Consider the following 27,171-nt stretch of genomic DNA (forward strand, 5'->3'; position numbering starts at 1 on the left):
GGCAAGGACGCAGGGAATTGATTTTTATGTAGCAGACAGCCTGAATCTAACAAGCGAGGGGGTTTTTCTTTCTTCCCCCGCCAAATCTGTCAAACAAAAGGGGTTTACATCACTTGCCTCCCCCATTTCTCTGAAGTATAAGAAGCCAATCTTTTCAAGCGCTTTTGAAGTGCCTGGTGCAGTGTCTTTTGAAAGGCGGCTTGAAATCCCCAATCGAACTTAAAACCTGCCTCGTAGGAGAGCACTATAAAAGGGAGCCCGATATTGCATCATCTCATAAAAATATACCAGTCTTCCAAAACATAGGCAGTAATTGTAAATCAGTTTAAACTGTAAGTTGAAAGAGCTTTAATACATGCAAATGAATATTAATTAGCATGACAAATGGGTGTAAATCTACAGAATATATTACAAACCCTATAACACAGAACATGGACAGCTCGGGCCAGCACTACCAAGCTGATAGTGTCTCTGTCTGGCAGGGTGTTCTCTTGGGGGGCAAATTGCGAATCCTCAATTCTGATGGTTTCCACACTTGTTCCCTTAGGCCCTCTGTGTGTTCTCATGCTTTTACTCCAGTTGAACTGCTAGTATAATTGATCCGCCCTCGATCATTAAGACCTTATGTAAAAAAACAAATCATAATTCGCATCAGCTCTTTTCTTTGCCCTGGTTCAGGTAAGTGGAGTATGGGCAGAGCAAAGAGCAAAGCGCGCTTACTGTGGGAATGTCTGATAGTCACCCCCGCCTGGTTCTAGACAACATTAACTGGCCTCCCACTGAGAGCTGAAATAAGGGAGTGACCACTTCAGAAACGAGTTGGGGTGAGACCAAACAGTTTCTTTTGTTGCATTTCTTGGCCACACCACACCTGCACTGGAGTGATTTTGAAAACAAAGACGACTTGAGTATAGAAACGGGTTAAGAAGGTCTAATCAAACATGCAGGTCGACAGGGGATCAATTAGTCTAACCCACTGATGACTCATTTGGGACAAAAAATCAGATGGTACTGCGGTCTTAAGGCCAGGGTGGAGAACCACTGTTCTAGCCAACAAGAATGTCTTGCCAAGCAGAGTGCCCACCCCAGTTGGTGTGTGTTGTACCATTGATGTTACTTGGTTCCATCATACACTCCTGAGACTATGCCTGGCTTTTGGTCTTCATCTTTCTGGACATAATCAAATCACAGAGAAATTCTCTCCCAGTCCGGTTAGTGCTTCAAAGGAAGTACACCATGGCAATGAAACTCTACACTCTTGAGTTCCCCTGTTGCAGCACGCCTGCATTATCACATTTGAGTGAGTAATTCTTGAGATGCAGTTAACTAAAATTCAGTGTGACAAATATAAGCCATGGAATACTTGTTGGCGCCATACCTAAAACACCAGCCTATGCATTTCCTCAGGCCACATAATAAAACCCTGACTGTTTGAAGTCTTTCTCACCATAGTTACAGGCAACTGAATAGGGCAGTGCCAGTTCTGTAGCTGAGCCAAGTCTTTATAGTTTTTTTTTTTTCATTTAAAAACATTAAATCACAAAAAATTATAGACCTGAGCTCCCAAGCGAAAATGCGTCTGCATTGATTAAGTTGGACAGACTGTTTGCATTGAATAACAAAGTCATTGAAAGCGCTGAGGGCATTTTTCTCCTTCCCATACAGTTTCTTTGTATAGTGAAGCTCAAAAGACTAGCCGCAAACCTTTCTAAACAAAGTGAGGAATACATGATGAAAATCTTCAGAGACCGAGGAAAAAAAGTAAAGCCACAAACTAAGCTGAATTCGCTGAAAGAAATTACAAATGTCAATCTTCATTTTCCATTCACTTCTGCATTATTTAACAAGTGCAAACAAGGTAGGTGAATCTCACTTCAGAGTTTTGTGCAGGTTTTGAAAAGGTTTCTCGGAAGTGTAAGTACTTTGAAAAGAGGCCAAGTGGTATTGTATTCAGTGGCTCAAAGGAAATCGGGACCTCCCAGCTTGCTAGCTTACTTGTACACATCCCAGCTGTATCAGCAGTGCTCATCAGGAACCTTCATTCCTTTAAAATCCAAAGCTTTACTCCACACTGTCCATCGAAGAACAAGCCAGCTTCTTACTGCATCAACTTTAATTTGAATATGTAGGCCAAGATCCAACCCAAAAGACTAAAAAGTTGAGCTACTGGCCTTTACAGATTATAAACCTAGCATTTGACAGTGGGTCTCCACTGACTAGTAGCATGAAGTCTCTAGGAAATGACAAGCTGCTGTTTAGTTCTATTATTTGTTAATGATAAGTGAATTACAATTTTACAAGTTTTAACATTCCTATGTGGCAGAAATGCTGCAGAGGTTGAAATACATTTAAAACTCCTGTTCTGTTCCTGTTCAGACATTAGCCTGCATTCTATCAACCCCCCACACTTCAACCTACAGGCAGACTGTAGACAGCAGCCATTTTTCAGTTTTCACACTACTCAGCATGATCACTTAACTTGACACTAGACATAACAAAGTTGACTTATTTTGAAGTCTTGTTTTATTCTTCCCTTTCTGCTTCACAGACTTCACACAGTTTCTTAAAATGCCAATGCTTTTCAGTTTGTCAAATGAGCAGACATTTGATTTAATTCAGATTTGGAATGGTGGTATGCACTGGGTCGAAAGTTCAAGCAGCCCACAGTCATAATAAAGTTAGCAAAAACCAACGTCATACATCTAAGCAGACGAGATGTTGGCATTACCATGCAATGTGCACAACTCTGAAAACCTGTTTATATTTTTTTTAATTAAAAGTGTAACCCTTTGGGAGCCCTCTAGACACACTGTCATAAATGTAACTTAGGCAAAATATTTTAATTAGTTTCTAGAGTACAACTTAATGCTGTATTTTACGACGGTGTAGTGTTGATCTACATTGATTTTTTCAAGCCTCTGAGACCTACTCAGAGTAAAACAGAGAATAACCTTTTCTGCATCCAGAAATGAAGAAAGCAAAAACAGCTAGATGACATTATGTGGAAGCAGTTGAGGTCACTGTCATGAATAAACTCAACCTGTTAGCACTTCATTAAAACATTTCCTAGGAGTGACCACTGGGACATTATGTGTGCACTGGTCTAGTAAAAGAAACAGGAGAACCGCTGTAGTAATGCAAAACATATACATTAACTCACACAGAGAGGATTTATGCAATTGTTCTTATGTATTTGAAAGTTTTAGTGCTTTTCCCTACTACTTCTGCATTCCCATACGCCTTTGAACATGACCAGAGAGGCATACAGCCTGCACGAGAGCAGTCACAGTAGGAATCTGCACAGGTTCTGTAGCTGCCATACTGTACATCTCAAACTAATAATGGAGGCATTCTGTTTCTCCTGTAGGAATTTTATAATCAAGGTTTGCAAGAGGTTTAGAGGGCAAGGAGTTAACAACTTTATTGTTTCACACTGGGTGTACAGTAAGTATTCAACACTTCAACAGCTGTGTTTAAGACTCTTACAGCTGATATTTTTAAAATGTATTTTGTTCCTCTTCTGTCTTTATTTTTTTTTCTGCCATGAGAAAATCTAAAGTTCCTTTAAGGGGCCAAAAAAATAAAATGGTATTTTTAGTGTGGTTAGAGAGACGATGAGATTAAAACTCTACATTACTTGATCCTTTGATATAGACAATTAGTTACCACTATATAAACAATATTCTTGGGAATTGGTATTGTGCAGTTATTGTAACTGTGGAAAATTATTAAACAAAATAGTGCTGCTTTTAGTTTATTTGGAAATGAAATATTCAAAGATTGTTACAATAATCAATAAGCCCCACTGTTTCGCTGTGTTTAAGCTAATCTAAACATTTTTTTAAATCGGGTCAGTCATATGTTTCTGGTTAAGCTGAACTTTTGAATATACAAACTACACTTTAAAACCTGAAATCTATATGCACTTCAGCATTTCATTCACTTCTAAGGCTATAGTTACTCAGACGTCTGCCCACACAACGCTCCTATAAAAATATCGTAGGAATTTGTTCATAATTGATACTTAGTGAAATATGATAAGATATGGAATGAGTTCAGTACCATCTTTTAACATTGACCTCTACAAGTATTACCAATATTAGTTTAAACTGCATGACAAACTCTGTGAAAATGTTTTATCCTGACAGAAAACCAGGATGTAAATTAATCATATCACATGTGAACTCTTGGCAAAACCAAACTTACAGGTAAAAAAAATCAGCACTTTTCACTCTGAAATAAAAAGAACAGTTGACGTCCGGAAGGTATTTCCATGTCATTTTACAGCTACTGTATTATTAGGATTATTTGAGGACCAGCAAAATTGATATCTAAGGCAACAACAAGGAAAGTGTGTCGACTGCATAAAAATCTCAAGCAGTAATATATGTAGATCAATGTAAAACACTAGACAGTTATCAAACAACTTTGAGAGAGATTGAAGTTAATGGGGAAAGATGTATGCTGCACAAACCATGGTAAATCAAGGGAAAAAAATGTAAAAAGTTAATAAATGATCAGAATAGAAGTGTTACAGTTCATTTCAGTAACATTGTTAATTCAATTATTCCAACCAGGGTTACAGTGTTAATTAACATAATTTAATTGTGCTCCCTTGCATGTTTTCTGTATTATCTAAGCGTATTAAACAGATTTGAATTTCTTACATAATAAATGATGTACGTAATGCTATATTTCACCTTCTATGAGCACATTATGTGAAAGAGACATACATCTATACCAGGGCTTTATCAAATCTTTTCTTCTTTTAATCTATTTACTTTTATTAGGGAGACTTATCGGCAAAGGGTCTCTTTCAGTGAAATTCAGGCCTGCTTCAGTTCAAATTTCCTCCATTTAAAACTGAGGCGATGTGCATAAATCCCAGGAAAACTACATCTCATTTAATTCCCGTAGCCTAAAATTATGTCCTATGAGAAATCTGGGGGTCTTGTTTGATCCCGAGTTCTGTTTTGATGCACAAATAAAAGCCACCTGTAAAGTCTCTTACTTTCACCTCAGAAACACTGCCCACATTTGGTCTTTTCTTGATTACACTGCTGCAGAAAACCTGCTTCAAGCCTTCATCACATCTCAGCTGGGTACTGTAACTGCCTTTACAGTGGTCTTCCTACCCACTTCCTAAACAAATGTCACCCATTCCAAAACTCAGCTGCTTGACATCTAAGGCTCCCTGACCACATCACCCCAATTCTGACAGTTCTTCACTGGTTCCTCATTATCCAGCACATTCGGTTCAAAATGTAACTCTACACATGAAATCCCTAAAATACTTATCATTTCTCATCACTCCCTATGTACCAAGCAGGCTTTACATTCTGCTCAGGCACCTCTTTTAGTACCTTCTTATAAGTACAATTGTCTCAGGACTCATGCTTTCAGCCTACTTGTTCCTTGACTCTGGAATCTCTTACAGTTTTTAAATGTAGACTAAAAACTTAACCTATTTAGTCAAGCTTTTAATTAGTCTGTGCCTTTTCTCTTTTCTCCACTTTTTCTAATTTTGTCTTTATTTCTGTTCAATACTCTGTTTTTGTTTTGTATTAACCTGTCTAGTGCCCCAAGCACTGCTGGTGTATAGTATATGCACACCAAAATAAATCCTTGTAATGTAGGTGCCCTCTTCAAACAACTTAAAAAACGTGGAGGCATGAAATATGGTTTATATACAAACTGGACTATGAGGCTAATTTCTGCATAGTCACAGCACAGTGCAGATGTCACTAACACCAGAGGATCACCAGAGGATATATACAATATATATTGTACTCAAATGACATCAAACTGAGACAATATAATGGTCTTCATTGGGTATCATCAGTGTCCATGGTCCCTGGTGATATACTCACCAAATTTCATTGATCTACAGTGCAGATACAGCTGTCTGAATAGGCCAACTAATTTAAAATTACCCTCTGCACACAAAACCAAAATAGTATATTTAAAATGATGCATAATGTGTCAGCTTAAACTGACAATGTCCATGCTAAAGCTTTTGTGCAAAGAAGCAGAACAATCACTCATGATATACTGTCACTCTTCACTTCAGATGAATGATTTTAAAACAGTAAGAATACTCACTCGTCATCTGGAGTTAGCTGCACTGGTTCATTGGTAAACTGAGTGTCGAAGTTATCTAAACCATAGTCGTCCGTAATCTGGGGCTTGAAAGGGGGTGTCATCTGCTTCTTCTCCAGCTAAAAATGGGAAGTGTGACAGAACAACAAAAAACAAGCCTGTAATGGTGGTTTCACAATGTAGGCAGTTGTAGCACCTCAAAAAAGCAGTGGAACAAAGTATAAAAATGAAGATAGCCCATAGCTATCTTGTCGTAGCTCTGGACTCTGGAACATCAGGGGTTCCAACTCCTTGTTTAATTTGTGCAGGGTAATTTAACCAGAGTGCTTTACCAAACCTATCTGTATAAATGGGTAGCACGTATTGTGTAGAATATACAGTAGGTCATTTTAGGTCCTTGAAATAAAATCAACAGACAAATTAATAATTTCTCTGATTTGTACTCTGTTGTGTATGGTTTCAATTTTTGGTGATGTTGCTTAAATTTGTTTAAAAGCCTGACTTTTCCTTAAAGCAATCATTGGGGAAATAGAATATATCAGTCTTGGGCATGTTTCACCATGCCACAAAATTGTTCTATTAGGTTCTATTAAGTAACAAGTACAGTAATCTGAAGCACCACTGAAACACCCAAAGGATGTTAATGGAAAACCATGCAAATACCAATAAACTAGAGCAATTTCAAATTACACCCTTTGTACATACTGTAGATTCAGTAAGACTGAATAAAAAAAAAACCTTTTTTACTGAAGTGGGACAGCAATGTGGAGCAGGTGTGGGATCTATCTAAGTATTACCAGAAGATTGTGGGCTCAAATCCAAAGCAGTTTGTTCAGATTGCTCAAGTAAAACAAAAACTTTATTAATGGGTATTTAGCAGGTCATCATTGTAAATGAGAATGTATTATCAATTGATCTGGTTTAATATTTTTTAAAATTGCTCACAAGCAGGTTCCTCGATGCTATTTTTCCATGGATTATTGGGACAGTATTCCCTCACTACAACATATTAGTATAGAATCCACCACATTTTGCTTTAGATGCCAGATGGACATTCACTGGCTAACCCATCAGGAATCCCCAGTCCCATGAACAAACCCTCTGTGCACTCTGCTGGCCTGAGGAGCATGAGGAGCTACAGCAATGCCCAGTTCCCAATCCTGCTGAAAATATCAGGAGCCAGAGTATTTAAATTTCACAAAGAATTACCTGGCTGGAAACCCTACAAGAAGAATGGGATAGGGCAGGGCCGAGATATTTCAAAGCTTTGCAGAAGACAGGCTGGGTCTCGTTTAAGCTGTGTAAATACTTGGTACTCATAAAAATAAAAGTGGGATAATTTGACCAGTGGGTGAACATTCTGAACTTCATTTCAAATTGCATGTTGGAGTAAAAGGGGCCTATGGTTTGCAAATGCCATTGAATATTCTATCATTCTGGGAGCTTTTAATACGGCACAGAGCTTGGAGAATTCAGGCACTGCAAAACTTAGCAAGAGAAAAACCTGTTTTGCACCCAAGCGCATGTATATCGTGCCATTCTCACTCCAGCAGCAAAAACAAACCTGAAGCTGATGGTGGAAAAAAAGACAGAGGTGGTAGTGGGGGGTGGCGGGATCTTGTGTACTGAAAAACAGGCAACTAATAACATTTCATCACTTGCGTCACAGGCAGGGGCAAAAGTAGAAAGGGAGAAAAAAAAACAAAGTAGCTGAAGTGGTTTTTGCGGGAAATGTAGCTGGTAAATGGATGAAGTGGCTCACAGTGTAGGAACACTCATTCGTACACGTCAACAATCAATGGGGAGAGAGGGAGAGAGCCATTATGGGCTCATAGGTACTTAAGTACTCGGTTGGAAATGTACAGCAAGGGTTACGTGGGGTTTGTTTTGATAGTTGTAGTTTTCCTTTATTTGTGTGCTTTTTCTTCTGGAGACAAGAATGCCCCCGTTTATGAGAAAGAGCAAAACAAAAAGTAAGCAGGAGAGCTCTCCCTTCTCACTTGTTTAACACCGTGGGTAACCTGCTTCCTTCTTGTTTCGGTGCTCCTTTCTCTCCGCAGCTGCATAAAGGAGGCACATGTTAACTACGCCAGCCAGATTTCCCACACTAGCCCTGAGCAGATTTGACATTGCCAATCTTTTCCTTTCCCTCAAGGAATATTATTTGTAAAATGAAAGCAGAGAGGGGTGGCTCAGTGGTTAGCCCTGCTGCCTCACAGCGCTGGGGCCCAGGGTTCTGTTCCTGACCTGGGGTGCTGTCTGTATGGAGTTTGTATGTTCTTCCTGAATTTGCATGGGTTTCCTCCAGGTGTTCCAGTTTCCTCCTTTAGTCCAAAGACATACTGGGAGGATAACTGGCATGTGGGAAAATTGGCCCTAGGTGTGAGTGTGAGTCTGTGTTTGTGTCTGTGATGGATTGGCATCCTGCCCAGGGTGTATCTTGATTTGCTCCCGTTGCTTGCTGGGATAGGAATTGCTGGGATTAGAAAATGGATGGATGGAAAACAAAGAGGTGATGTCCACATCATTATGGGTTTTTTTTCTGTGACACCTGTATAAAAATTGAGCATGTTCTATTTTAGTTATATACAGACCATGTTCAAATGAACTGCTATGCTAAAAAGGCCTTCACACTGAAGTCTGATGCTATTAGAACACCAGTTCTTTTTTTGCACTATTTTATATAAGGCTGGTCAGAAAAATACACCTCTGTCCCCTGTCATAGTAACAAGAAACTAAATTGTGAGCCATGACTTACGGACTACACTAGGCTTTCACCAGGCCCTTGAAAGCGGGATTCAACATCAGCAAAATCCATCTTTTTTTTTTCTCTTTTCCAAGATACATTTTTTTAATATAATGAGCCCTAGGCTAAGACAATAGTTTAAAAGAGCAATGCTGTCCTTGTGCGATTTATCACTTCCATTTCCCTGTGTGCTTAATTTATCAAGCTTGTGAGAAAGTAGAAAATATGGTTGTTATTCTAAGTTATAAGTTGAGGGAGTTCTGCCTGTTTTGTAACCCTAAAGCGGGTGGGATTGGGGTGGATTTTTCTTCATTGGCTAGCAAAACTCTCCAAGGCTTGTGAAGCATTAGTCACAGTCTGAAGCAATTAGACCCTAGACATTTTCACTCAGTTACTGCTTCCCTTTAAACTCTATGCAAGGAGCATATGATATATACTCTTTCTAACTGACTTCATCCTGACTTTATAAAAGCACTGCCCATCCATGATCTTCACATTTTTGTCTATTCAGAAAACACACTTCTGTTCAAATATACAATATAAAGACTTACTCTTTACTTGAATGAGGCTAAATCACACAGTCATAATGCCTTCATAAACACTACACAGCAGACACTTCTTTGCCCTAAGGGTTGCAGGAGTATGGAACAAGGTATCCGGCCATATTGTGGAAGCAGGTACTCTGGGTTCTTCCCAGAAATGGCTGGATGAGCTCCTCGGTTCAATTAACTTCTAACCACCAAATGAGCTAGACATGCTGAATGACTTCTTAACTGTTCTTATGCATTTATGTAATACATCACCATAAAGTTTACAATTAAAGAGTTCTGTCCTATAAGTAAATTTTCATTTGAATTTCCTTATGAAAGGGAGTGCCATAACTATGGCATTGATTTATTTAATTTTTTCCAGACATAAAAATATTCAGTGTTTAAGAAGACTTATTTTATGGCAGTGTTTTTGGTCTCATTCAAGTAAGGCAATACTGTATATGGAGCAATATAAAAAAATCAACTTCCATTTTACTCTTAAATAATAATGTACGTAAGTAAATAAAGACACTAAGTCGAAACCAGTCCAAACACACTTCTTCTTCATTACCATAGAGTAGATACAAAGCTCAGCAAGTAAGGGTCTTTGAAAATTAATATTCAGCATTTTAGAATTAAAGGAGTTAAAACACAGGATGTACTGTACCTACAGATCACTAGTTTTTGTAAACATCTTCATGAAAATAAGATATTTGTTTACTACACTTACTTTACAAATGGCAAATTAGCTTCAGTGCAATGTCAGCACTTAGCTCTAATATAAAATTCAATGACTAAACGTAAACACCTCTCTCATTCAATCTAGCTTCATTTTATTTAGGTATTTGAGTGAGTGACATGTACGCAAAGATTTCCGAGTGCTTTTGGTTGCCCTTTAACACCGCAGGTTTAATCAGCTACCTTTTTTGGTTTTGTGTGTAAAAAAAAGAGGTTTATACCATGCATCACCCTTTTTCCCTCCCTGCTGTAGACAGTTTTGACACTGTGTCTAGGCAAGGGAACTGCACAATTTAATGATCTGCAGAGAAGTGGCTAGTTGCTTTTCGTTGCTTTCCTATGCAAAAGCAGACAAGTGCCTGGGGGCCAATGTAAGTTTAAAGAAAAAAGGCTGAGCACAGCGCAAGGTTGTTAAATTACCCTGGGCCTTGTGGGTTTTCAGTAATTTGGAAGGAGCCAGGTCTAGCAACTGAGATGACGCACTTTGCCACTGCAGCTTCACGACACTTGCCAAAATAGCATGATCGCGCTCGTTGACAGAGCTGGAGACCAATTAGAATAAATCCAGTCGCACAAAAACTGACGCAAACTCTAAAGGTAACGGTATTTCCAAACGGCTGAAAAATTACATCACACCAGAGGTCTGTAAAATAAGACAGTGATAATTGGAGTGGGACAGAGGCAACACCACTGCAGAGTACACAAAACCAGGCTCAAACACCACCTTCTACTCTCCTCAGACGACTGACCACAGAAATTAATACCCCAGCCTATGATTCAATATTGAATCCTGAACCATCACGACTAAGGTGGTGATTAGTCTTCCCCAATCTGTGGGAACTAAGACCAAATCATCCCACAACAGGTTCCCCTTTAAGGCCAGCTGTACAATGCTGTTTTAGCAAAGATGAGCCCAGACACTTGAAGATGTCCTTTTTTCTAAGTTTGAGTGTGGTTATAACCTTTTCTGTGTTTTAAACCAGCAGTTGGTCATGTGACTCAGGCAGTTACAGGAGGTTTCTAATATCAAATGACAGATGCTTTTAATTTCTTTACAGAAAGCTGTGTAGTAACAGTAGTGCCTGAGAGAGTGAATACAGCTTCAGATTTGTTTCCTTCCCCAGAAGCACCTACACTGACAGTCCTAATGAACTAGACTATAGCTTGATCACCAACTGTTCCCTCCATTTTGATGCGTAATTGTTACGGAACTTTTCTTTTTATTGTACAGCGAGCATCTGTAAAAATGTGCCCACTACACTTTTGTTTTAAGCAAGAATATCAAACCTAACAGAGGATAAAAAGTGAAAGTAGCTTTCAAGGGTCTATCATTGAGACATAAATAGATCTCCTGTCAAATTCTGTACTTCACATCTGAATGTTTTCTCAACAAAAGTTTTCTAGGATTTGTTAACCTCAGAAGACTTTCAAAAATCTCATTTTTAGGTTTGGATCTGCCCCCAAGAAGAGTTTAATTACAACTAATTACTGCTAGCAATGCCGCATCATCTGCTCGTATAAATGGCATTCATCAGCATGAGGTTTCACAAACACTGCTTGCTCATCATTTCAAAAGAAATCGCTGCCACATTCTGTCATGACAACTGAGTAAAGGTATTACCACTATACCTTACAGCACACAAAAGAGCACGTGCAGAAGACTCCAAATAACTCAGATATCAACACAGGAAAATTTTGGTATAAGTTTCTAACCTACTGGTCTTTGCTTATCAAAAGTCCTGGCTGGATGGTAGAAAGAAGGTGAAAAATTTCCGCTATAACCCGTGCACCCTGTCAATCAAAGTCTTAATTATGTCCTAACAGACAACATCACGGAGCCTGTTGGAGAACCCAGAAAGAAACCGAAGGGAAAACAGAGATACAGAAGGGAGCTCATTCATTTACCTTATTACTTTAATCTCAGAGCACTTGAGAAGCAAGAGACCGAGCACGGGGGCCGAGTGTATTTCCTGACTCAAAGCAAAAATCAAAACAGAGCTGAGTGCATTTCCTGTCAGTTTTTAAAGCTGGAGCTTTACCAGGTCAGCCTCCCACTCCACACAGACAACCCTCTCTGTACATTAGGGGTCTGGTTATGTGATTGAAGCACTGATGCCAAACATTCACAAAATAGCAGATTAGAATTTAAATTTCCCAGTGACACATGAAAGCATGGAAATCTATAAAAATTGTATTTAATTTAATAGACCTTCATTTAATTAAAGAAGCAAACAAGAAAAAGATGTTTTGAAGATGAATGCACTTGTCCCGTGTTAATATTTTGCTATAATCCAACAATTTATCTTAGTGTTAGCTTTTGTTTTAATACTGGATTTAGGTTTTGCGTATGATCATAATAGCAGGCACGCTAATCTTAAAATGACATTTAACCACAATTGCACATATAAACGACATTCAAATGGCTTACTGCTCTAGTAAAAACCTGCTCTCTTAGGGACAGATAATTAATATTTATACATTTAAACAACAACAAACAGTCTCACTGCTGTGAAAATGAAACCGCTACAGATCAAAGTGTGTGACATTTTCATGGAAAAACACAGGTCCAGTTCCATTAGTTCAGCCAAGTCAATCAGATTACTCTGCACTGGATAAATCATTCCCTTTTGGATAGTTTTATAAATGATTTAGGTAATCCGTACTTTATATGTATCGCTGTCAAAATAGATTGCCAAATATATTTAATTTCACTGTGAAATAGGCATTTACACCAATATTTATTAATTATGATTTTTGATGGATTCATTATTGCATTATGACTTGATTTTTTTTAATACACAGCTGTTGATGCAGCTAAAATGAACAGCACCCCACCCCCCACGTGTCAGGACTGGACAGCGTTTCTGATCCCAGCTTGTTGACCAGCAGTGCCCTGGTGTCTGCAGTAAGGAACAATCCCTTTTCAATCAGCTGCATCTCACTGGCTGTGCTTGTTCATCTTTTCAGGCCATCACTCTGCAAATGGAGAAACTAGGGAGCTGGAAAATTGTTTTGAAATCCTGTCTGCATCTATCAAATGCTTCTCAGGTTTCTCCTCTGCAGGACAGGTGTCATTTTTCTTGGCTTTTGTTTTTGGATTTAGATTCAGATCTGCATGCCAGTTCCCAGGCCATTTAATCAAATTTTTAGGCAAAATAAACAAAGCGTTCCTTCTTGCCATTCTTGAAGTTTGGGCACAATAGGGGAGGACAAAGCCAGAGGAGAAAGGCTTCTCTGAACCAACATTTTAAGCAACTGTTAATACCCTGGATACCACCAGAACATTTTCAAAAGCTTCGTTCAAGGCCTTATTTAGATTTTTCCCACTTCAATTTTTTTTTCCATCTCCTCCACAAAGGAGGTTAAAAAGTCAGACCAAGGCAGGAGGAAGATTTTTCACCTTTCTCATGTTAAACACAGAGCACAGTCAGTAAACCCCAGCAAATGCTATTATACAGGTGAGTGTTCTGGACCAATTTGTTTATTATACTGTTGAAGGATAAAAGATAGAGACCTGAACCATGTCTACCCATGTGCCCTGGCAACAGCTCCCTGTTTTATAGGTAACGTCCAATTAGTTCCAGGAACACACAGGCACCAGAGGCCAGCCTCAAGCCCTGCAATTGAGTCTTGCCTTTTCCAAAGCAAAACAAAAAGTCAGACACTTTGCAAAGTTTACTGCAGAAAATTTGCAAGCTATTTACGCTTTTACCGTGTGTCTCACGGCTTTTATCACGCTTTACCACACTGTAATGCTCTACAATTTACCAGGCTTTTACTATGCTTTACTGTGCATTTAACATGGGGCACGACAGCATCTTTTGTAATGGATTTGCTGACCCTTAATATTGTTTGTAGAGGAAATGGTACATGGTACACATGAAATCAACAATTGCATATGTTGCTTTTTTTGTCAGTTACCTAAAAATGAAAAAGGAAGTCATAAGCACTGCACGGCCTTTAAAATATTAATTTCAGACATGCTTCTTCTGAGGAAGCTGCCCCCACCAGGCGCAACTGATATGAGAATCTTGGTATGCTGGCATGTACACAGCTAGAGTGCAGTTCTCCCGAGACTGGGGTGGGGATGCGCTGCTATAAAACATACATGGAAACAAACCTGTTACACTCCACTCCCAATTAAATTAATCATGTGTCATGTACACGACTCCACGTTAAATTAATCATGAATAAATGGAAATTAAATACTTGAGATATCTCGAGTGTGAATGGGGGTAGTACTTAATGAAGAAATAATGCATTTACAATTTTTCATTCCTTTTTTTTTTACTTCTGCTGCTCTCTCTTTTTTTATTTTTTCCCACAAAGCCGCTGTCTGCACAGCTCCCCAGGTGGTGTAATGGATTGGAACAAAATTACAGCCTGAAGTTGTGTCTCTGAAGCAGGGAAGCGTGACGATGATGACATTAGTGCGGGCTCGCTGAATCGGCTTCCTGCTCACAGCGTTTCTTCCCCGAGTGTTAACTATCCCCCCGTCTGACACAGGTGCTGGGATTTCTGAGTGCGTCGAACACTAATGCAGCTAACACCCTGAGACAGCTTCAATTAGCTATAGTCTTGCAGAGTAGTAGCATTTTGTTGTTAACTCTTTGCCTTGTACTAAGTGCTTTTCCAACCTCTGCAAAAGGACAGTGAGGACGGGGATGAGGACCTTGAGTTTTAAAATTAGCGTGGCTTTCAGTTCCTTTTTTGAAGCAGAGATTTCACAGCATCGCAATTTCGGTTATGATAAAAGAGGATTTCGACACTTCTTAAAGGGCAGCGATCCATTTTTATGCCCTTCTGTTTCTAAGAAAAATGTAACAATTTTAAAACCGTGCAATTTCAAGCATTGCAGGAGGACAGCAAGTCTACCCGAGGATGATGAGGTTTTTAAGAATGGATACACTTTAACCTATGGTGCTGAACTAGTGGGGGTCATCTTTTGCCACTGTGGAAATCAATTACTGCAGAGGCCTTTGCTTCTTCTGAATGCTGAGGTCATGTCTCTCCCTGTCATAATTACGATTCCCAGAAGATGAATGCAGAAGTGTCTCTTTCATCACACTTCATCATTTCTCCTTTGCAGGTGCCCAACACAAGTTCTCAGGCCCGTTCAAATGCCAATTATTTAAAGGCAGCTGCCTGCCTGTGTACAAAAGAGCACCTCAAGGTTCATCAGTTCAGGCAGCAACAGTCTGAGCTCAAATCAAGACCATTCATCACAAAGTTTCCAGAGAAAGTGCAGCACAGCCTAAAAGGTCCTCATAATGCCCAGGATTTATTGGACATTAAATGCATACCTCTCTCAGCTCCCTTTCCTTATTGGGCATCCAAGACAACATATGCAGGCTCCTTACAACCAGCCATGCTTGTACTTGGTGCAAGGTACTGACTTTAAAAATCTCCCAAAAAAGCTAGCTTATACTTGAGGTTTTTTGTTGCTTGTTTAAGTTCTGAGCATGAAAAGTACATTTCTGATTTTTCTTGCCCTTACTCAAATGTGAGCTCTTTCATTTAAAAAAACAACTTCAGTGAATCTCAATGTGCTGGTTTTTGACAGAGTCTTACAAGGAAAGGCTTCACTTTCAGAGGGACATGGTAGTTCCTATTTTTTGTGCATGAATATCACTCTGTGTCGACGATACAAAGCAGGTTTGTGCGGAGACGGGTGCCTGCACGTGGGCCCTGCATTCCCCAGTTGTATAGCTGAGAGCAGGCCATGAGGGAGCAGGGCTGTGCTGGCACAACGTAGTCAGCCAGCCTGCTGAATGAATGTAGACAGCCCTGCTGATCTCAACTAAGAGACAGGAGCCCAGAAACCTTGAATTTCTGTCACATTTTAGTCAGGCTGGCTCCCATTAAAGACAATTTTCTTGATTATGTATGGCAGGGGTACCGCAGGCGTTACACTCAACCTGCCATTGTATCCCAGCATGCAGCCCAGCAGTGGGGGGGCTGACTGGGCTTCCTCCACTGGCAGACGCAGACTGACTCCCTGCTGGGCTCAGCCAGTAGGCGGTCAGGCTAGTGGAAGGCCGACAGAATGAAATAAGTCAGGAGGATCTGAACTTCCTTTCTCTTCTTGTTTGTTTTATCGTCGTATCGGTCTTCCCTTGCGGTGAGATTACTCTAAGGGAGTAAGCCTGGTAAATACCACCTGTTATATTCACAAGCAAAAAGGAAGAAGAGTTTTCCCCTTGTCGTGCAACAGGTTCATGAGCATATACGTTTCATATTTGTACAATGCAGTCATCAATATGGGTGTTTCATTCAGAAATATAATCTGTAGCACATACAGGTACAGAAATGCGCTGAAAAAAATGACCAATCTCTTAATTGTAAAATGACACAGACGTCGCACAGTATAATATTTCAAACAATAAATGTTTCACTCTACTTCTATCTATTCTAACAACATTCGAAAGAAAAGAAGAAGATTTGAAGCGGCACACACAAGTTAATATATAATACACCAACCCATGGAATCTAGATGAAAAAACAAAACAAAATCTGCCGGGCTTGAACAGAAACCAAGGCCATAACCCTCTAATTAGCAATAGACTAGTGTTTGCCAGTTTCATACGACAGCCTGTCTAGACGTTTGAAGACACGGGCGAGCTTTCTTGCAACTTGGAATTCATGAGATTTAAATCTCTTGGTCTTTCCGTCTGCCTAGGCTTCCAACAAATTGGAGACAGAATGTGCGATTGTCTTTCTGAAAGAACAGAGCAACTGCCCGAGCAGGAAGTGCAAAGTCCAATTATTAAACAATAACACACTAAATGCATGCCTCTCTCTGCTCCCTTTCCTTATTGGGCATCCAAGACAACATATGCAGGCTCCTTACAACCAGCCATGCTTGTACTTCCTGCAAGATTTCTAATGACCAGCTATCCTTGAATGGAGCTGCAAAGTCTAACACTAAGTCTAACACCCTTAATTGTTGCTGTGCTGTGCACTGAACCAGCTGTAGCAGTTGGAACGGTATAGTTTCTGTTGCTGTGCTCATTAACGCACAACCCCCTTTGCTGCTAGAGAGGCAGGGAAGCAAATGCTCAGTGCTTAGTTTTCTTCCAGAGTCCAGAATATCTGTCAGTCTCATACAGAGATGTTTTTATTCATGGAGATTCCATATCTTCCTTATGTCTTTTACCTCATCAGACTAACTCCATGCAATGACTGAATACAGTCCACAAGCCTTCACAATTCACCTCTATCAAGCTGTTTGAAAATGTTTTAAAATTTTTAAAAGATTTAAACAGTGAAAACAGCAAATGAGCTTTGAAGATATGTGTTATTTCCATGATACAATTCCATAATCCTTTCAAGAGTTTTTTGTATCTTTCCAGTTACATTTTTAAAACATGTATATTTGTCCCGTCGCAGTTATTTGAAAATCTTTAGAATTCACTTTTATTTACTGTATGTGGAAATACTACAAGTGAATGCTACGCACACTGCCATCTACAGTCAACTGCATTGCATCTACAAATGTTGATTCGCACCTCTTTAAGAATGAATGGCCAGCAGGGGTAAACTAATTTGATCATAGTGTCTAACTAGTGCTGAAACATAATTAAAAGAGAATGAGCTGCAGTTATTAACAGAAAACTAGTGCTCTTCTTGTTTGCTGTCAGATCATTTCAGGTAGGAACAGTGCTGAATTGAAACAAGCATGACTGAAAGATTTTTTTTTAATATCAAATGAAAAATATTACAAGATTTTAAACATTTTTGTCATAGGCTTTTATGAAATTGTCTGCTCCTTATATAAACATATATATTTGTACAACTTTGGATTATACATATGTACTGCAGTTAGACTACACAAGTATATATTTTATTTTCATTACTGTAAATAATAGTGGACAGACTGATGAAATTACGCATATTTAGCTATAGCTAAAACTAATGAAAACAAAAATGATAAGTGCTTTCATATGCCTATCTTTTGTTTTTAGCTTTTTAGAATGTCTGTCCAGTCTTTTGAAAACAAATGAGTATGCTTTCTGCTGTCGACTTATAATTAATACATAATACGTTAATTAAGTTAGCTAATCTGTTCCATTACCGAATTAGAGCATATTGTCACTGATTTTGGGTAACAGAAGCTGTTTTAGCCATCCACAATTCTCAAGCAAACAGAATGTAGCATTTGAGAAGAGAGGCTCCAGAACACAAGTTAATATAAAAAAATGAATTAAACAAAATCAGCAAAGTGCTAATGTCACTATTATCATTTGCTGTGTGAAACGCAACATGAAGTCAGCCTGTCCCGGATCTTATCTGATTAATATCAAAAAGGCGATAACTAGACCTATCACACTAACACCACAACATCTCAAATGTACTGTAAAATGTCATAAACTAATTTCACAGCAGGGTGCAGGCTCAATGGATCTGCTTCACAAAGCATACTATGCAACAGTGAGGATTAACCATTTCATCCACTATATGTTTAATGAAGACCTTTAGAACACAGCAGTATAATCATAACATTATGACTTTTGATGTTTAATAAGGTCAATACCAGTGTCTACAATATTTCTTTCTTAAATGATTACAACCATTACTCCCATTTCTTCATATTGTACATATCATTTAGCTCAAAGGTGCCTGTTTCTTATTTAAGAAAGACCCCCACTTTTCAGCTTAGTGTTAATAAAGGAAAACTTTAAGAAAAGTTCGAGTTAAATGGGCACAAAATGGAAAAAATAACATTCCACAACATGTCTGTTTTTCTTGTGGGTATAAGAATTATCTTTTGATAAGAAAAGAGGGCTTTAATACAGCAGTGTTTCCAGCTGTACCTCAGTGATGCAACTCCTAGGATTGAAAATATTTCATGTATTATGAGGAACAGATATTCCAGGTTTACACAATGATTGACGCAAATGAATTCAATGCTTGGGGTAACTTAAAGAGGACAAATAAATTGGATATTCCTACAAAACTAAAATGCAGTCCACAGTCTCTTCAGAGAATTCCTGCTTGTACCACTGTCATAAGCCTTCACTGACAAAGCCTGCGAATTCGTCCAAATTGTCAGCCTTTTATTGTGTTGTTCAACATAGAAAAGCGAACTTTTTAATTGACTTTGCGAGTGCTGTGCACACGTTATGCATTTTCTTTCGAGTTTTGGCTGCACCAAACTCTTAGATCTCAGCCTATTAGTAATGCCCCCTCATTAACAGGACCATATGTATCTCCATTACAGAAATCTCCATTTTCTCATTTGACTCAAGTGTGGAGGTTTGATATTTAATTTATTTAATAAAATTATGCATTTTCACCCATGTTTTATACTTTTTCAGTGTGCACTCTGCTGCTGCTGCCGGAGTAAAGAAACCTTAAATTATTACTCTGGGCTCTGTAATGCATAGACTGCTATGGTTATTTGCCTTCAATCACAGGAGGGTGCTGAGAGCTCAAATGGTGCCTTTGTCACATTGAGCAAATATAAGCATGCTGAGACATTAGCAACTATTAAGCAAGATGCCAAAAAATAAGCACACATCATCTACTGATTGACTAAAATGCATTTCGATACCAAGCCCATTATCACACATCATGCAAAGAACCAACAGCTACAGCGACCAAAGAAGGACAGCCACCTACTGCTCCGAGTGATATGACAATCTATTGATGTCATTACATGACACATGCCATATGTAGTGTGAAATATTATGAGCCCTTGCACAAAAAAGATTATGAAATGAAGGCTGTTGATTCCTTTGATAAAATATTAATGACAAGCAATGTCAGAAGCAAGAAGTGTTACCTCAAAGTCCACAACTTAACTGATAAACCACAGTCTTACCTGGTCCCAGTCTATGCTGCGAAAGAAGGTGTGCGATTTGATATCTGAAAATCCAGTCTGCACCTGGCAACCAAGTCTCTCTTTAGGGTCCTGTGAAGGCAAAGAAGTAGTTCAACCAAGGTGAGAGCTTTTACAGTGAACTACCAAAGGCAGTGAGAAGGCTCCACAGCCCACAGCCGAAACGTTGTTTTCTTTCTTCTCCTTTCAGCATGGAATAAACCTATTACTTGTTCCTTTGCAGCCTACGCATGCTGACGCAGCTACCCACCTGAACTACTTCAACCTTCTCACTTACACTATTCACAGCAGCAACATGGTTTTCCTTAGAGACTGCTAGATGTCTCCCATCTCAACTGACCAGGCCCAGTCTGGCTAATTTCTGAGATGTGATACAATGAAGCTACAAAATGGTTATACTTCCATCGATTTCTGTTGGCATCGCTTTTGCTTTGTTTTTAGTTTTGTAGTACACTGAAAACTCTGAAAGTGAAAGTTCACTGAAAGTGAAGAGCTCAAATGTTCAACTGAAGCCTACTGTGCAGTTAAAGAAGTACATAATCACCTCTGTCATATACTACAGGTCTGCACGTTTCTAATACACAAGCTGCCTGTTCCTCTCAAGGTTTCCTTTTCATTCAACACTGTGAAATTCAATAACCTAAAGTCAAACTGAACACAATCAGCACAAAGTAATGAAAGGATTCATAATACTTTGCAATTGAATTTTATTCACAATAGTCACAAGGTGAACAGAGATAAACAGTATGCTTAATGCTGAGGACAAACAAAGAGACTATAACTGGTACCTCTTCTGTACCACTGATTCAGGGGTAAAAAATCATTTCTCGTGGGCAATGTCACTGCATGTTTCACTTCACTGTAATTCCACTGCAAGACATTATTAGTCATCCATAGACAGGATTACATTGTACAGCACATAATACAGATGTAGCATTAACAGATTACAAAGGATGACATATTTATGACAATTTCATGTATGTTTATAGACACGGATATAGATATAGTCTGGGTCACTATGCCCTTGTTCGTCTATTAAATAACATATTCAATTCTCACCTTCTAGTACTTCTATGAAACTCCTGGGAGATTCATTTTTACTTCATCAGTTTTTAATTTAATTCTGGCTTCATTGACTTGGGATAAACTGTCAAGATGTAAGCATTAGTTCTCTGAGAACTGAACCAAGAGCTGAAATCTCTGCATGTGGAGAATCTGCAACTTTTCACTTGGCTTTGTGACTGAGCACTCCAGGTTGCTGTGAAACAGGAGTGCTTTCCATTATAAGGGAATATATAATCTTCTAATACTGTGCACACTGCAGACGAGATTGTGAAGATCTGCCTCTTACCTTATTTAAAAAGCCCTTTAATACGCTGGCAGCCTTGACAGAGAGAGATCTTGGAATGCGAATGGGCTTTTCAAGAATAACTGGAGGAGAAGAAAACATTCATAAAGAGACAAGCAATACGTGATTCAACATATCTGGACCTATGGTTTCATTGTATGCAGTTTATGGGGGCACCATAGAGACAGTTTCTTTTCGTACATAACTGTCAGTGTCTGTGAATATAAATCTTAAAAACACACCCTGGGCTAAGAAAATGGGGAAATCTTTAAAAAACAATACAGTGGGGACCTTACAGAAACTTTAATTGCAATGCATCTTTTATTTTAGAAAAGCAAACCATCTATGTAGTAAAAAAAGACACAATCTGCTCAAAAATATCTAATCTTTTAGCTTTTAATTTTCATATGATTAACCTCCTGTTGCGTGCGAGACTGGGGATGAGGGGAAAAAATGCAGATACTTTAAAATAAAAAAATGGCTAACCACCACACATACACCACACATACTGTACACACAGAGCAATCTTCTGGGTAACAATTCAAAGATTTTTTTTCCCCATTTTCCATTTCAAAATGCCATTCTTTATTTGTTATGAATCCACGCTGCATGTTTCTCTGGATGAAAACTTAAATGGATTTTGCTTTTTCAATGATCAAGTCGAGTCTTCTTACTCGACTTGTATCTGTGATGCACGGTTTCAATCGCCCCACAATTCTGGAAGAGCCCCAATCCAGGATGAGAAAACATAACAGCATCTGCCTTCAATCTTCCTTGCCAGACACACGTTTGGCCCTATGCTGTACTGAAAGCATATGGCCAAGCAGCCACTGTGGAGAGTGTTTGTTATTTACATTCAGGCAGGATCCAGATCCCTGCTGTGTACTTCATTGGGGACTGAGGACAACTAAAGGTGCAGCTGACAGTAGGATGTCTTGGTCTGTGTCTGAAACACAAGGCACTGTCCTCTAAAAGCAACAGAGGAAGCACACCCGAAGCTTGGGATACAGTCCAGAGCAAAATTCTATATACACATAAATGTATAGAAACATATAAATGTAAATGGACATATACGCACTAGCAATGATCAAAACTACACTTAGATAGATTGCAAAACAAGTTGATAAAATTACAAGGCATGAGTTAGCCTATTTTAATGCTTTTAAGATCAAATCCCAGGTGAACTCAAAGAATGGGCTTCTTTAATAAGATTTACAGTAATAAGGGTTAATATGGAGCTGTGAAATTAGTCATTCAGAATTCTGGTTAAGAGCTCTGATTGAAATGTCATTGCTTGTCCTCAAGGGACAGAACTTGGAGAGAATCTATGCAGAACACAACGCACCTTGGAACAGGTACTCCTCTGTGTTCATGTCGGGATTGTCCGTGATGATGTCGAATGGGGATCTTCCAGCCATCATCTCAAACATCAGCACCCCCAGAGCCCACCAGTCCACGCTGAACCCTGACGAGACAGAGCAGTTGTTACCCTCCCAGGTTTAGCCTGACAGCCGCGAGCAATTACATTCATTCATTTCATTTCATCGTTTGGAATAATTTGTTTTTCCCTCTTTCTGTTTAATGGGGTCCTCTGCTGGACAAGACTCTACTGTGCCTGGCCACTGGCCACCGTTCAGTGTGAAAAAGCCATGACTATGTTAAAAAAAAGCAACTGAACAAGAGGGTATCAGGTTAGAATTCATCCAGATATCTAAAAAGTCATTTAGCTCATAATAAAACCAAAGAGGAGAGGGAAGGTAAATAAAGATTTTTGATGGAGAAACCCACCATAGTCTTCTCCCCGGAGGATTTCTGGTGCTATGTAATTTGGAGTGCCACAAAATGTACTGGTTGTGTCACCGGGTTGTATGCCCTCCTGACGACAAAAACAGGACATCAGATTTGCACCTTAGCGATATGGTGAACAATTCGAACCTAAACAATTGTAAGGTTTTTTACCTATATACTGGAGTACACTCTGCTTGTAGTCGAGATATTTCGCATGCACATTTATAGGTTGCAAAGGAACAAGCAAAAGAATTAACCTCCACTTGTTCCTTTTGCAGCCCACATGCTGACACGGCTCCCTACTTCAACCTCATTTACAGGCTGGGCTTACTGTACAATAAGCAAAGCTGGATTGGTACATCTTTCTTCTTTAGTCTTACAAAAACAGCAATCAGTATTATTAACATAATAAAGTACACATTTTTGTCTCCTTTTATAAAAAAACATTTTTGTAGGAGAAAGATAAATCCTGTGGTTTACAAAAGAGATGAAGTTCAACATATTTTGTCTAAAACTGCTGCTGTTGCTGTTGCCAGCTCTAAGGCTCCTTATAGTTAACAAGCTCACGGTAGACACTGGAGAACATTTTACCTTGCACATCCCATAATCTGTTAATTTGATATGTCCCTCTTGGTCCAAGAGAACATTGTCCAGTTTTAAATCTCTGTAGATGATGCCTTTCTCATGGAGGAAATTCAGAGCGATACAAATTTCAGCAGCATAAAATCTAAAGAGTAAAGGGAACAAACAACAACAGTACTGACAATTTCAGTCATGAAATTCACCCCTCTGCCCCTCTCTGAAAAAAAAGGCAAAATGATAACTGACAACAGACTTGTACTTTAGTAGATTCTAGATGTTTATATAAAATATAAAACAAAACTAAATATGATGTTTGCCATTTATATATTTTTCAAAGTTCATACATTTATCTTCTTATAGTAGTGTCATCAAATATTCAGAAGCCCAGTTCCACAACTGTTCATTCTTCAATGTGGCACTGCATGACAGCAGTTTTAGCTCCATTCTGGACATCTTTAATTGAGCAAATTTCAGCCAACTTCATTAACATTTAGTTAACAGTAAAAAAAAGTATTTTTTGTGAAACAAGCTCTGTAGACAAAACCAAAATATCAATTATATGAACATTTAAAAAATAGCAAAACTGTAAGAGATTAGATAAACTATCTTTGTAATACAAAATAGTTTTGTAATATAGTTATTTAATGGCATTGCTAAGAGTGCAAAACATACAATCAGAAAAATAAGTCAGCTCTCTTGTGTCACACCTGGCTGATTCTTAGCAATAAAAACTGCATATACCAGAAAAGAGTTAACTCAATTTGAGTTATGTGTCACAATCTGCTATTGGTAACATCTGTGTGAGGATATGATCGCAACCATTCCTCTCTCCCACTGGGGACGGTGGGGTGCACTGCCAACACAAAGCTGGTTACCGTGCATGTTCTTCCGGAAGTTTCCGTTGTCTCTGCATATGGAACATCAGATCACCCCCATTTACATACTCAATTACAAGGAATAATCTGAAACAAAAAAACAACAACATGAGAAATGGCAGAACATGAGGTAAGCCATCAAAAAAGCTGTGTTCCGCAGATAAAGTAGGTTTGAAGCACATGGTATGCCTCACATCTTCTAGAACCAAGCCTTCATTATGAGGCCTTCACAGAAATCAAGATGGCCAGGCCCTTGCAGAGAAAGGTGTGGGGAAAAGGCAGGGGGAAGCAAATGTCTAAGAAAACAAACGCCAGGAGGCACAGCTTCTATGGTGCTGAAGTGCTTTTTTATAAATGGCGGACATTTCGGGAAGACAGAGGCACCGACCTGTCATCTAAACTGGAAAAATCTTTAAAAAAGCATACTGAGGAAAACAAACCGTAAGTAAAAATAGATCAGGAAAAACATCCCTTTTAGGACATTAGGATATTAGCCCCAGGAAGAAATGCAAATGCAGATAGGTAAAAAGAAAACATTGGGATTTGTGTTTTAAGCCAGAAAATGATTCCTAAAGGATAGGGCACTTTTGCCAACAGCAAGAAAACAGCTGCTGGAGAGGTCTCAGGTTGCATTAATTTCTGGAAAGCTCCCACAGGTCCCTCTAATTCAGAATAATAAGCAGTACATTTTTCAATAATTATTATATCAACCTTTTGTCACATGCAAGCAGAAGCCTGTTTCTCAGTGAAACTTTACCATCCACACTGCAACTTAAGCTCACAGCCTTAGAGGCAGCGCTGTGATCATCTGAAGGTGGGGTTAGGAAGCAACATGCAGGAGCTTGTTCGCCAAGGAACGTGTGCACAGGCTGCCAAATCTAGCCTTCAGCTTTGCTCTCTGTGGCCGAAGTCTGAGAAAACGTAACACGACTTGTACAAACTTTTCACAGTAAACTTCTCCTATTTTCTCCATTATCTCGCCTGCCAGGGGCAATTAGCATGGTCAATTCAGCAAAAGATGTTCTTAGCACTCACAAGAACCTCAGCTGGAGCCACTCACCAGGTGTAGAGCGATTTGTCTGGCAGTACAACTCACTGGGCATACCTCAAGTCATGTTTTTGGCAGGAAGGTTTGAAATGGTGGGAGTTTCCTGTCATATTCTTTGGGTAGCATCTTTTTGTTAAGGGCTTGTTGAAGCAAGGCCTTTGGGTTATTTTTCCTTCCCACACGAACGGAGCCAGCTCTCACACTTGGTAAGGAACCGAAACCTTCACAGAGCTTGAAATGACTAATATTTTGCAAGCATATGAATACTACGAATGCCTCTAGGATTTGTTTCGACAAATTATGACCAACTCACATAGCTTACATTTCACCATGCAGGCAGGGACAGCTTAAAGGAAGAAGCAGTAACTGCTGAGTTCTTAAGTAGATTGTGCTATACTAAACCTCCTACCCCCCACTGTGAGCACTGCTCCTCCTGCTTTGTTAAGGTCCAGAAGATGGCTTACCGACTCTCAGTTTGGAAACAGGAATGAAGGCCAACTAAGAAGGGGTTGCTGGAAGCCTGCTCAAACACATGCTTTTCCGTCTGGACCCAGTCAATATCCTGCAGAGATAAAGGAAGAAACAAAGATATTTGAGGTCGGAAGCTCTCACCCTCACCTACACTGTAACTTCAGGTCATTTGTTTGTTTCATTTGCTGACTAAAATAGCGATGCCTCATCCCATGTCTCAGATGTTGCTGGTTCAATCCTGGGTTATGTCAATGGCCAGTACTGACCAGGATTCCTCCAGCTCCAGAGCACAGCTGGTGGTGTGCCATAAGGGTAGGGTGTTTGTCACTTTCTCAGCTTTCAAAAAAAAGAGCAGCTCCTGTGATTTCTTGGGCACCTGCAGGGTTGCAGTGATGTCATCGACAGCTGGTGCCAACTCTCCTGGGGGTCAGCATGGAGCTGTGTTTCAGGTGGGCGTGTCAGAAGAGCATGTCTTCACTCCCTCCAGAGATCAGAATTAATTGTATTCTTATATTGTGGTTGAGTAAATTACAACCAAGTCTGAACAACTGGCAATTCTGACCTGGGTGGGCATCACAAAACCAACTTTAAATCTTTACTTAGTCACAGAGAGAGTTAAAGGGGAATTGAAGTCTCAGACTGGTTATTAAATCTCAGTAACAAAATAAATTCATTGATGTTACAGAAAAAAATGACCAATTTTAAATTAAAGCACAAAATCATGAACTTTCTGAAAGTACTGTAAGTTGCCATGTTGGCACAACTCGCATTTAAACTCCCACAAATTGTGGGAAAATGGTGATACGGCCCTTCCTGCTCACTAGTCTCTGTAATGACTTATGTAATGTGATGTACAAGCAAATAAGTACAGGTTGTGCAGCAGACATTTCTTTGCAGAAATGGGATCTGCATGCAGAGTTAAAAGATTAACAGGTTGCCTTGCTGGCAAAACCATCTTGAATCGCAGAACACAGCATTTCGCAAACCTGCAAATTTTGTCTATTTTGTGACGTACTGTAAATTGGAGGTTTTACAAGTTACTATGTACATTTTACTGTTATTGCGGTTTGAAATGCACTGATCAATGCTGATTTTTCTAACCCTG

The 27,171-nt window shown here is 39.2% G+C and overlaps 1 protein-coding gene across 2 annotated transcripts in view; it reads right to left on the reverse strand.

Moving 5' to 3' along the window:
• Positions 1 to 27,171, reverse strand: part of prkcz (protein kinase C, zeta) — a 164,684-nt gene that overhangs the window by 5,219 nt on the left and 132,294 nt on the right. For both annotated transcript variants that reach the window (XM_088937913.1, XM_088937915.1), the window contains 8 exons: positions 26,060 to 26,157; positions 24,548 to 24,634; positions 23,682 to 23,817; positions 23,091 to 23,178; positions 22,648 to 22,767; positions 21,306 to 21,385; positions 19,937 to 20,026; positions 6,103 to 6,218 (listed from right to left, as the gene is read on the reverse strand). In XM_088937913.1, the coding sequence (XP_088794039.1) occupies positions 6,103 to 6,218; positions 19,937 to 20,026; positions 21,306 to 21,385; positions 22,648 to 22,767; positions 23,091 to 23,178; positions 23,682 to 23,817; positions 24,548 to 24,634; positions 26,060 to 26,157 (815 nt within the window). The remainder of the gene's footprint in view (positions 1 to 6,102; positions 6,219 to 19,936; positions 20,027 to 21,305; positions 21,386 to 22,647; positions 22,768 to 23,090; positions 23,179 to 23,681; positions 23,818 to 24,547; positions 24,635 to 26,059; positions 26,158 to 27,171) is intronic.

The sequence above is a fragment of the Atractosteus spatula genome, chromosome 20 (assembly GCF_055471065.1).
Source record: "Atractosteus spatula isolate fAtrSpa1 chromosome 20, fAtrSpa1.hap1, whole genome shotgun sequence".
Taxonomy (NCBI): Eukaryota; Metazoa; Chordata; class Actinopteri; order Semionotiformes; family Lepisosteidae; genus Atractosteus; species Atractosteus spatula.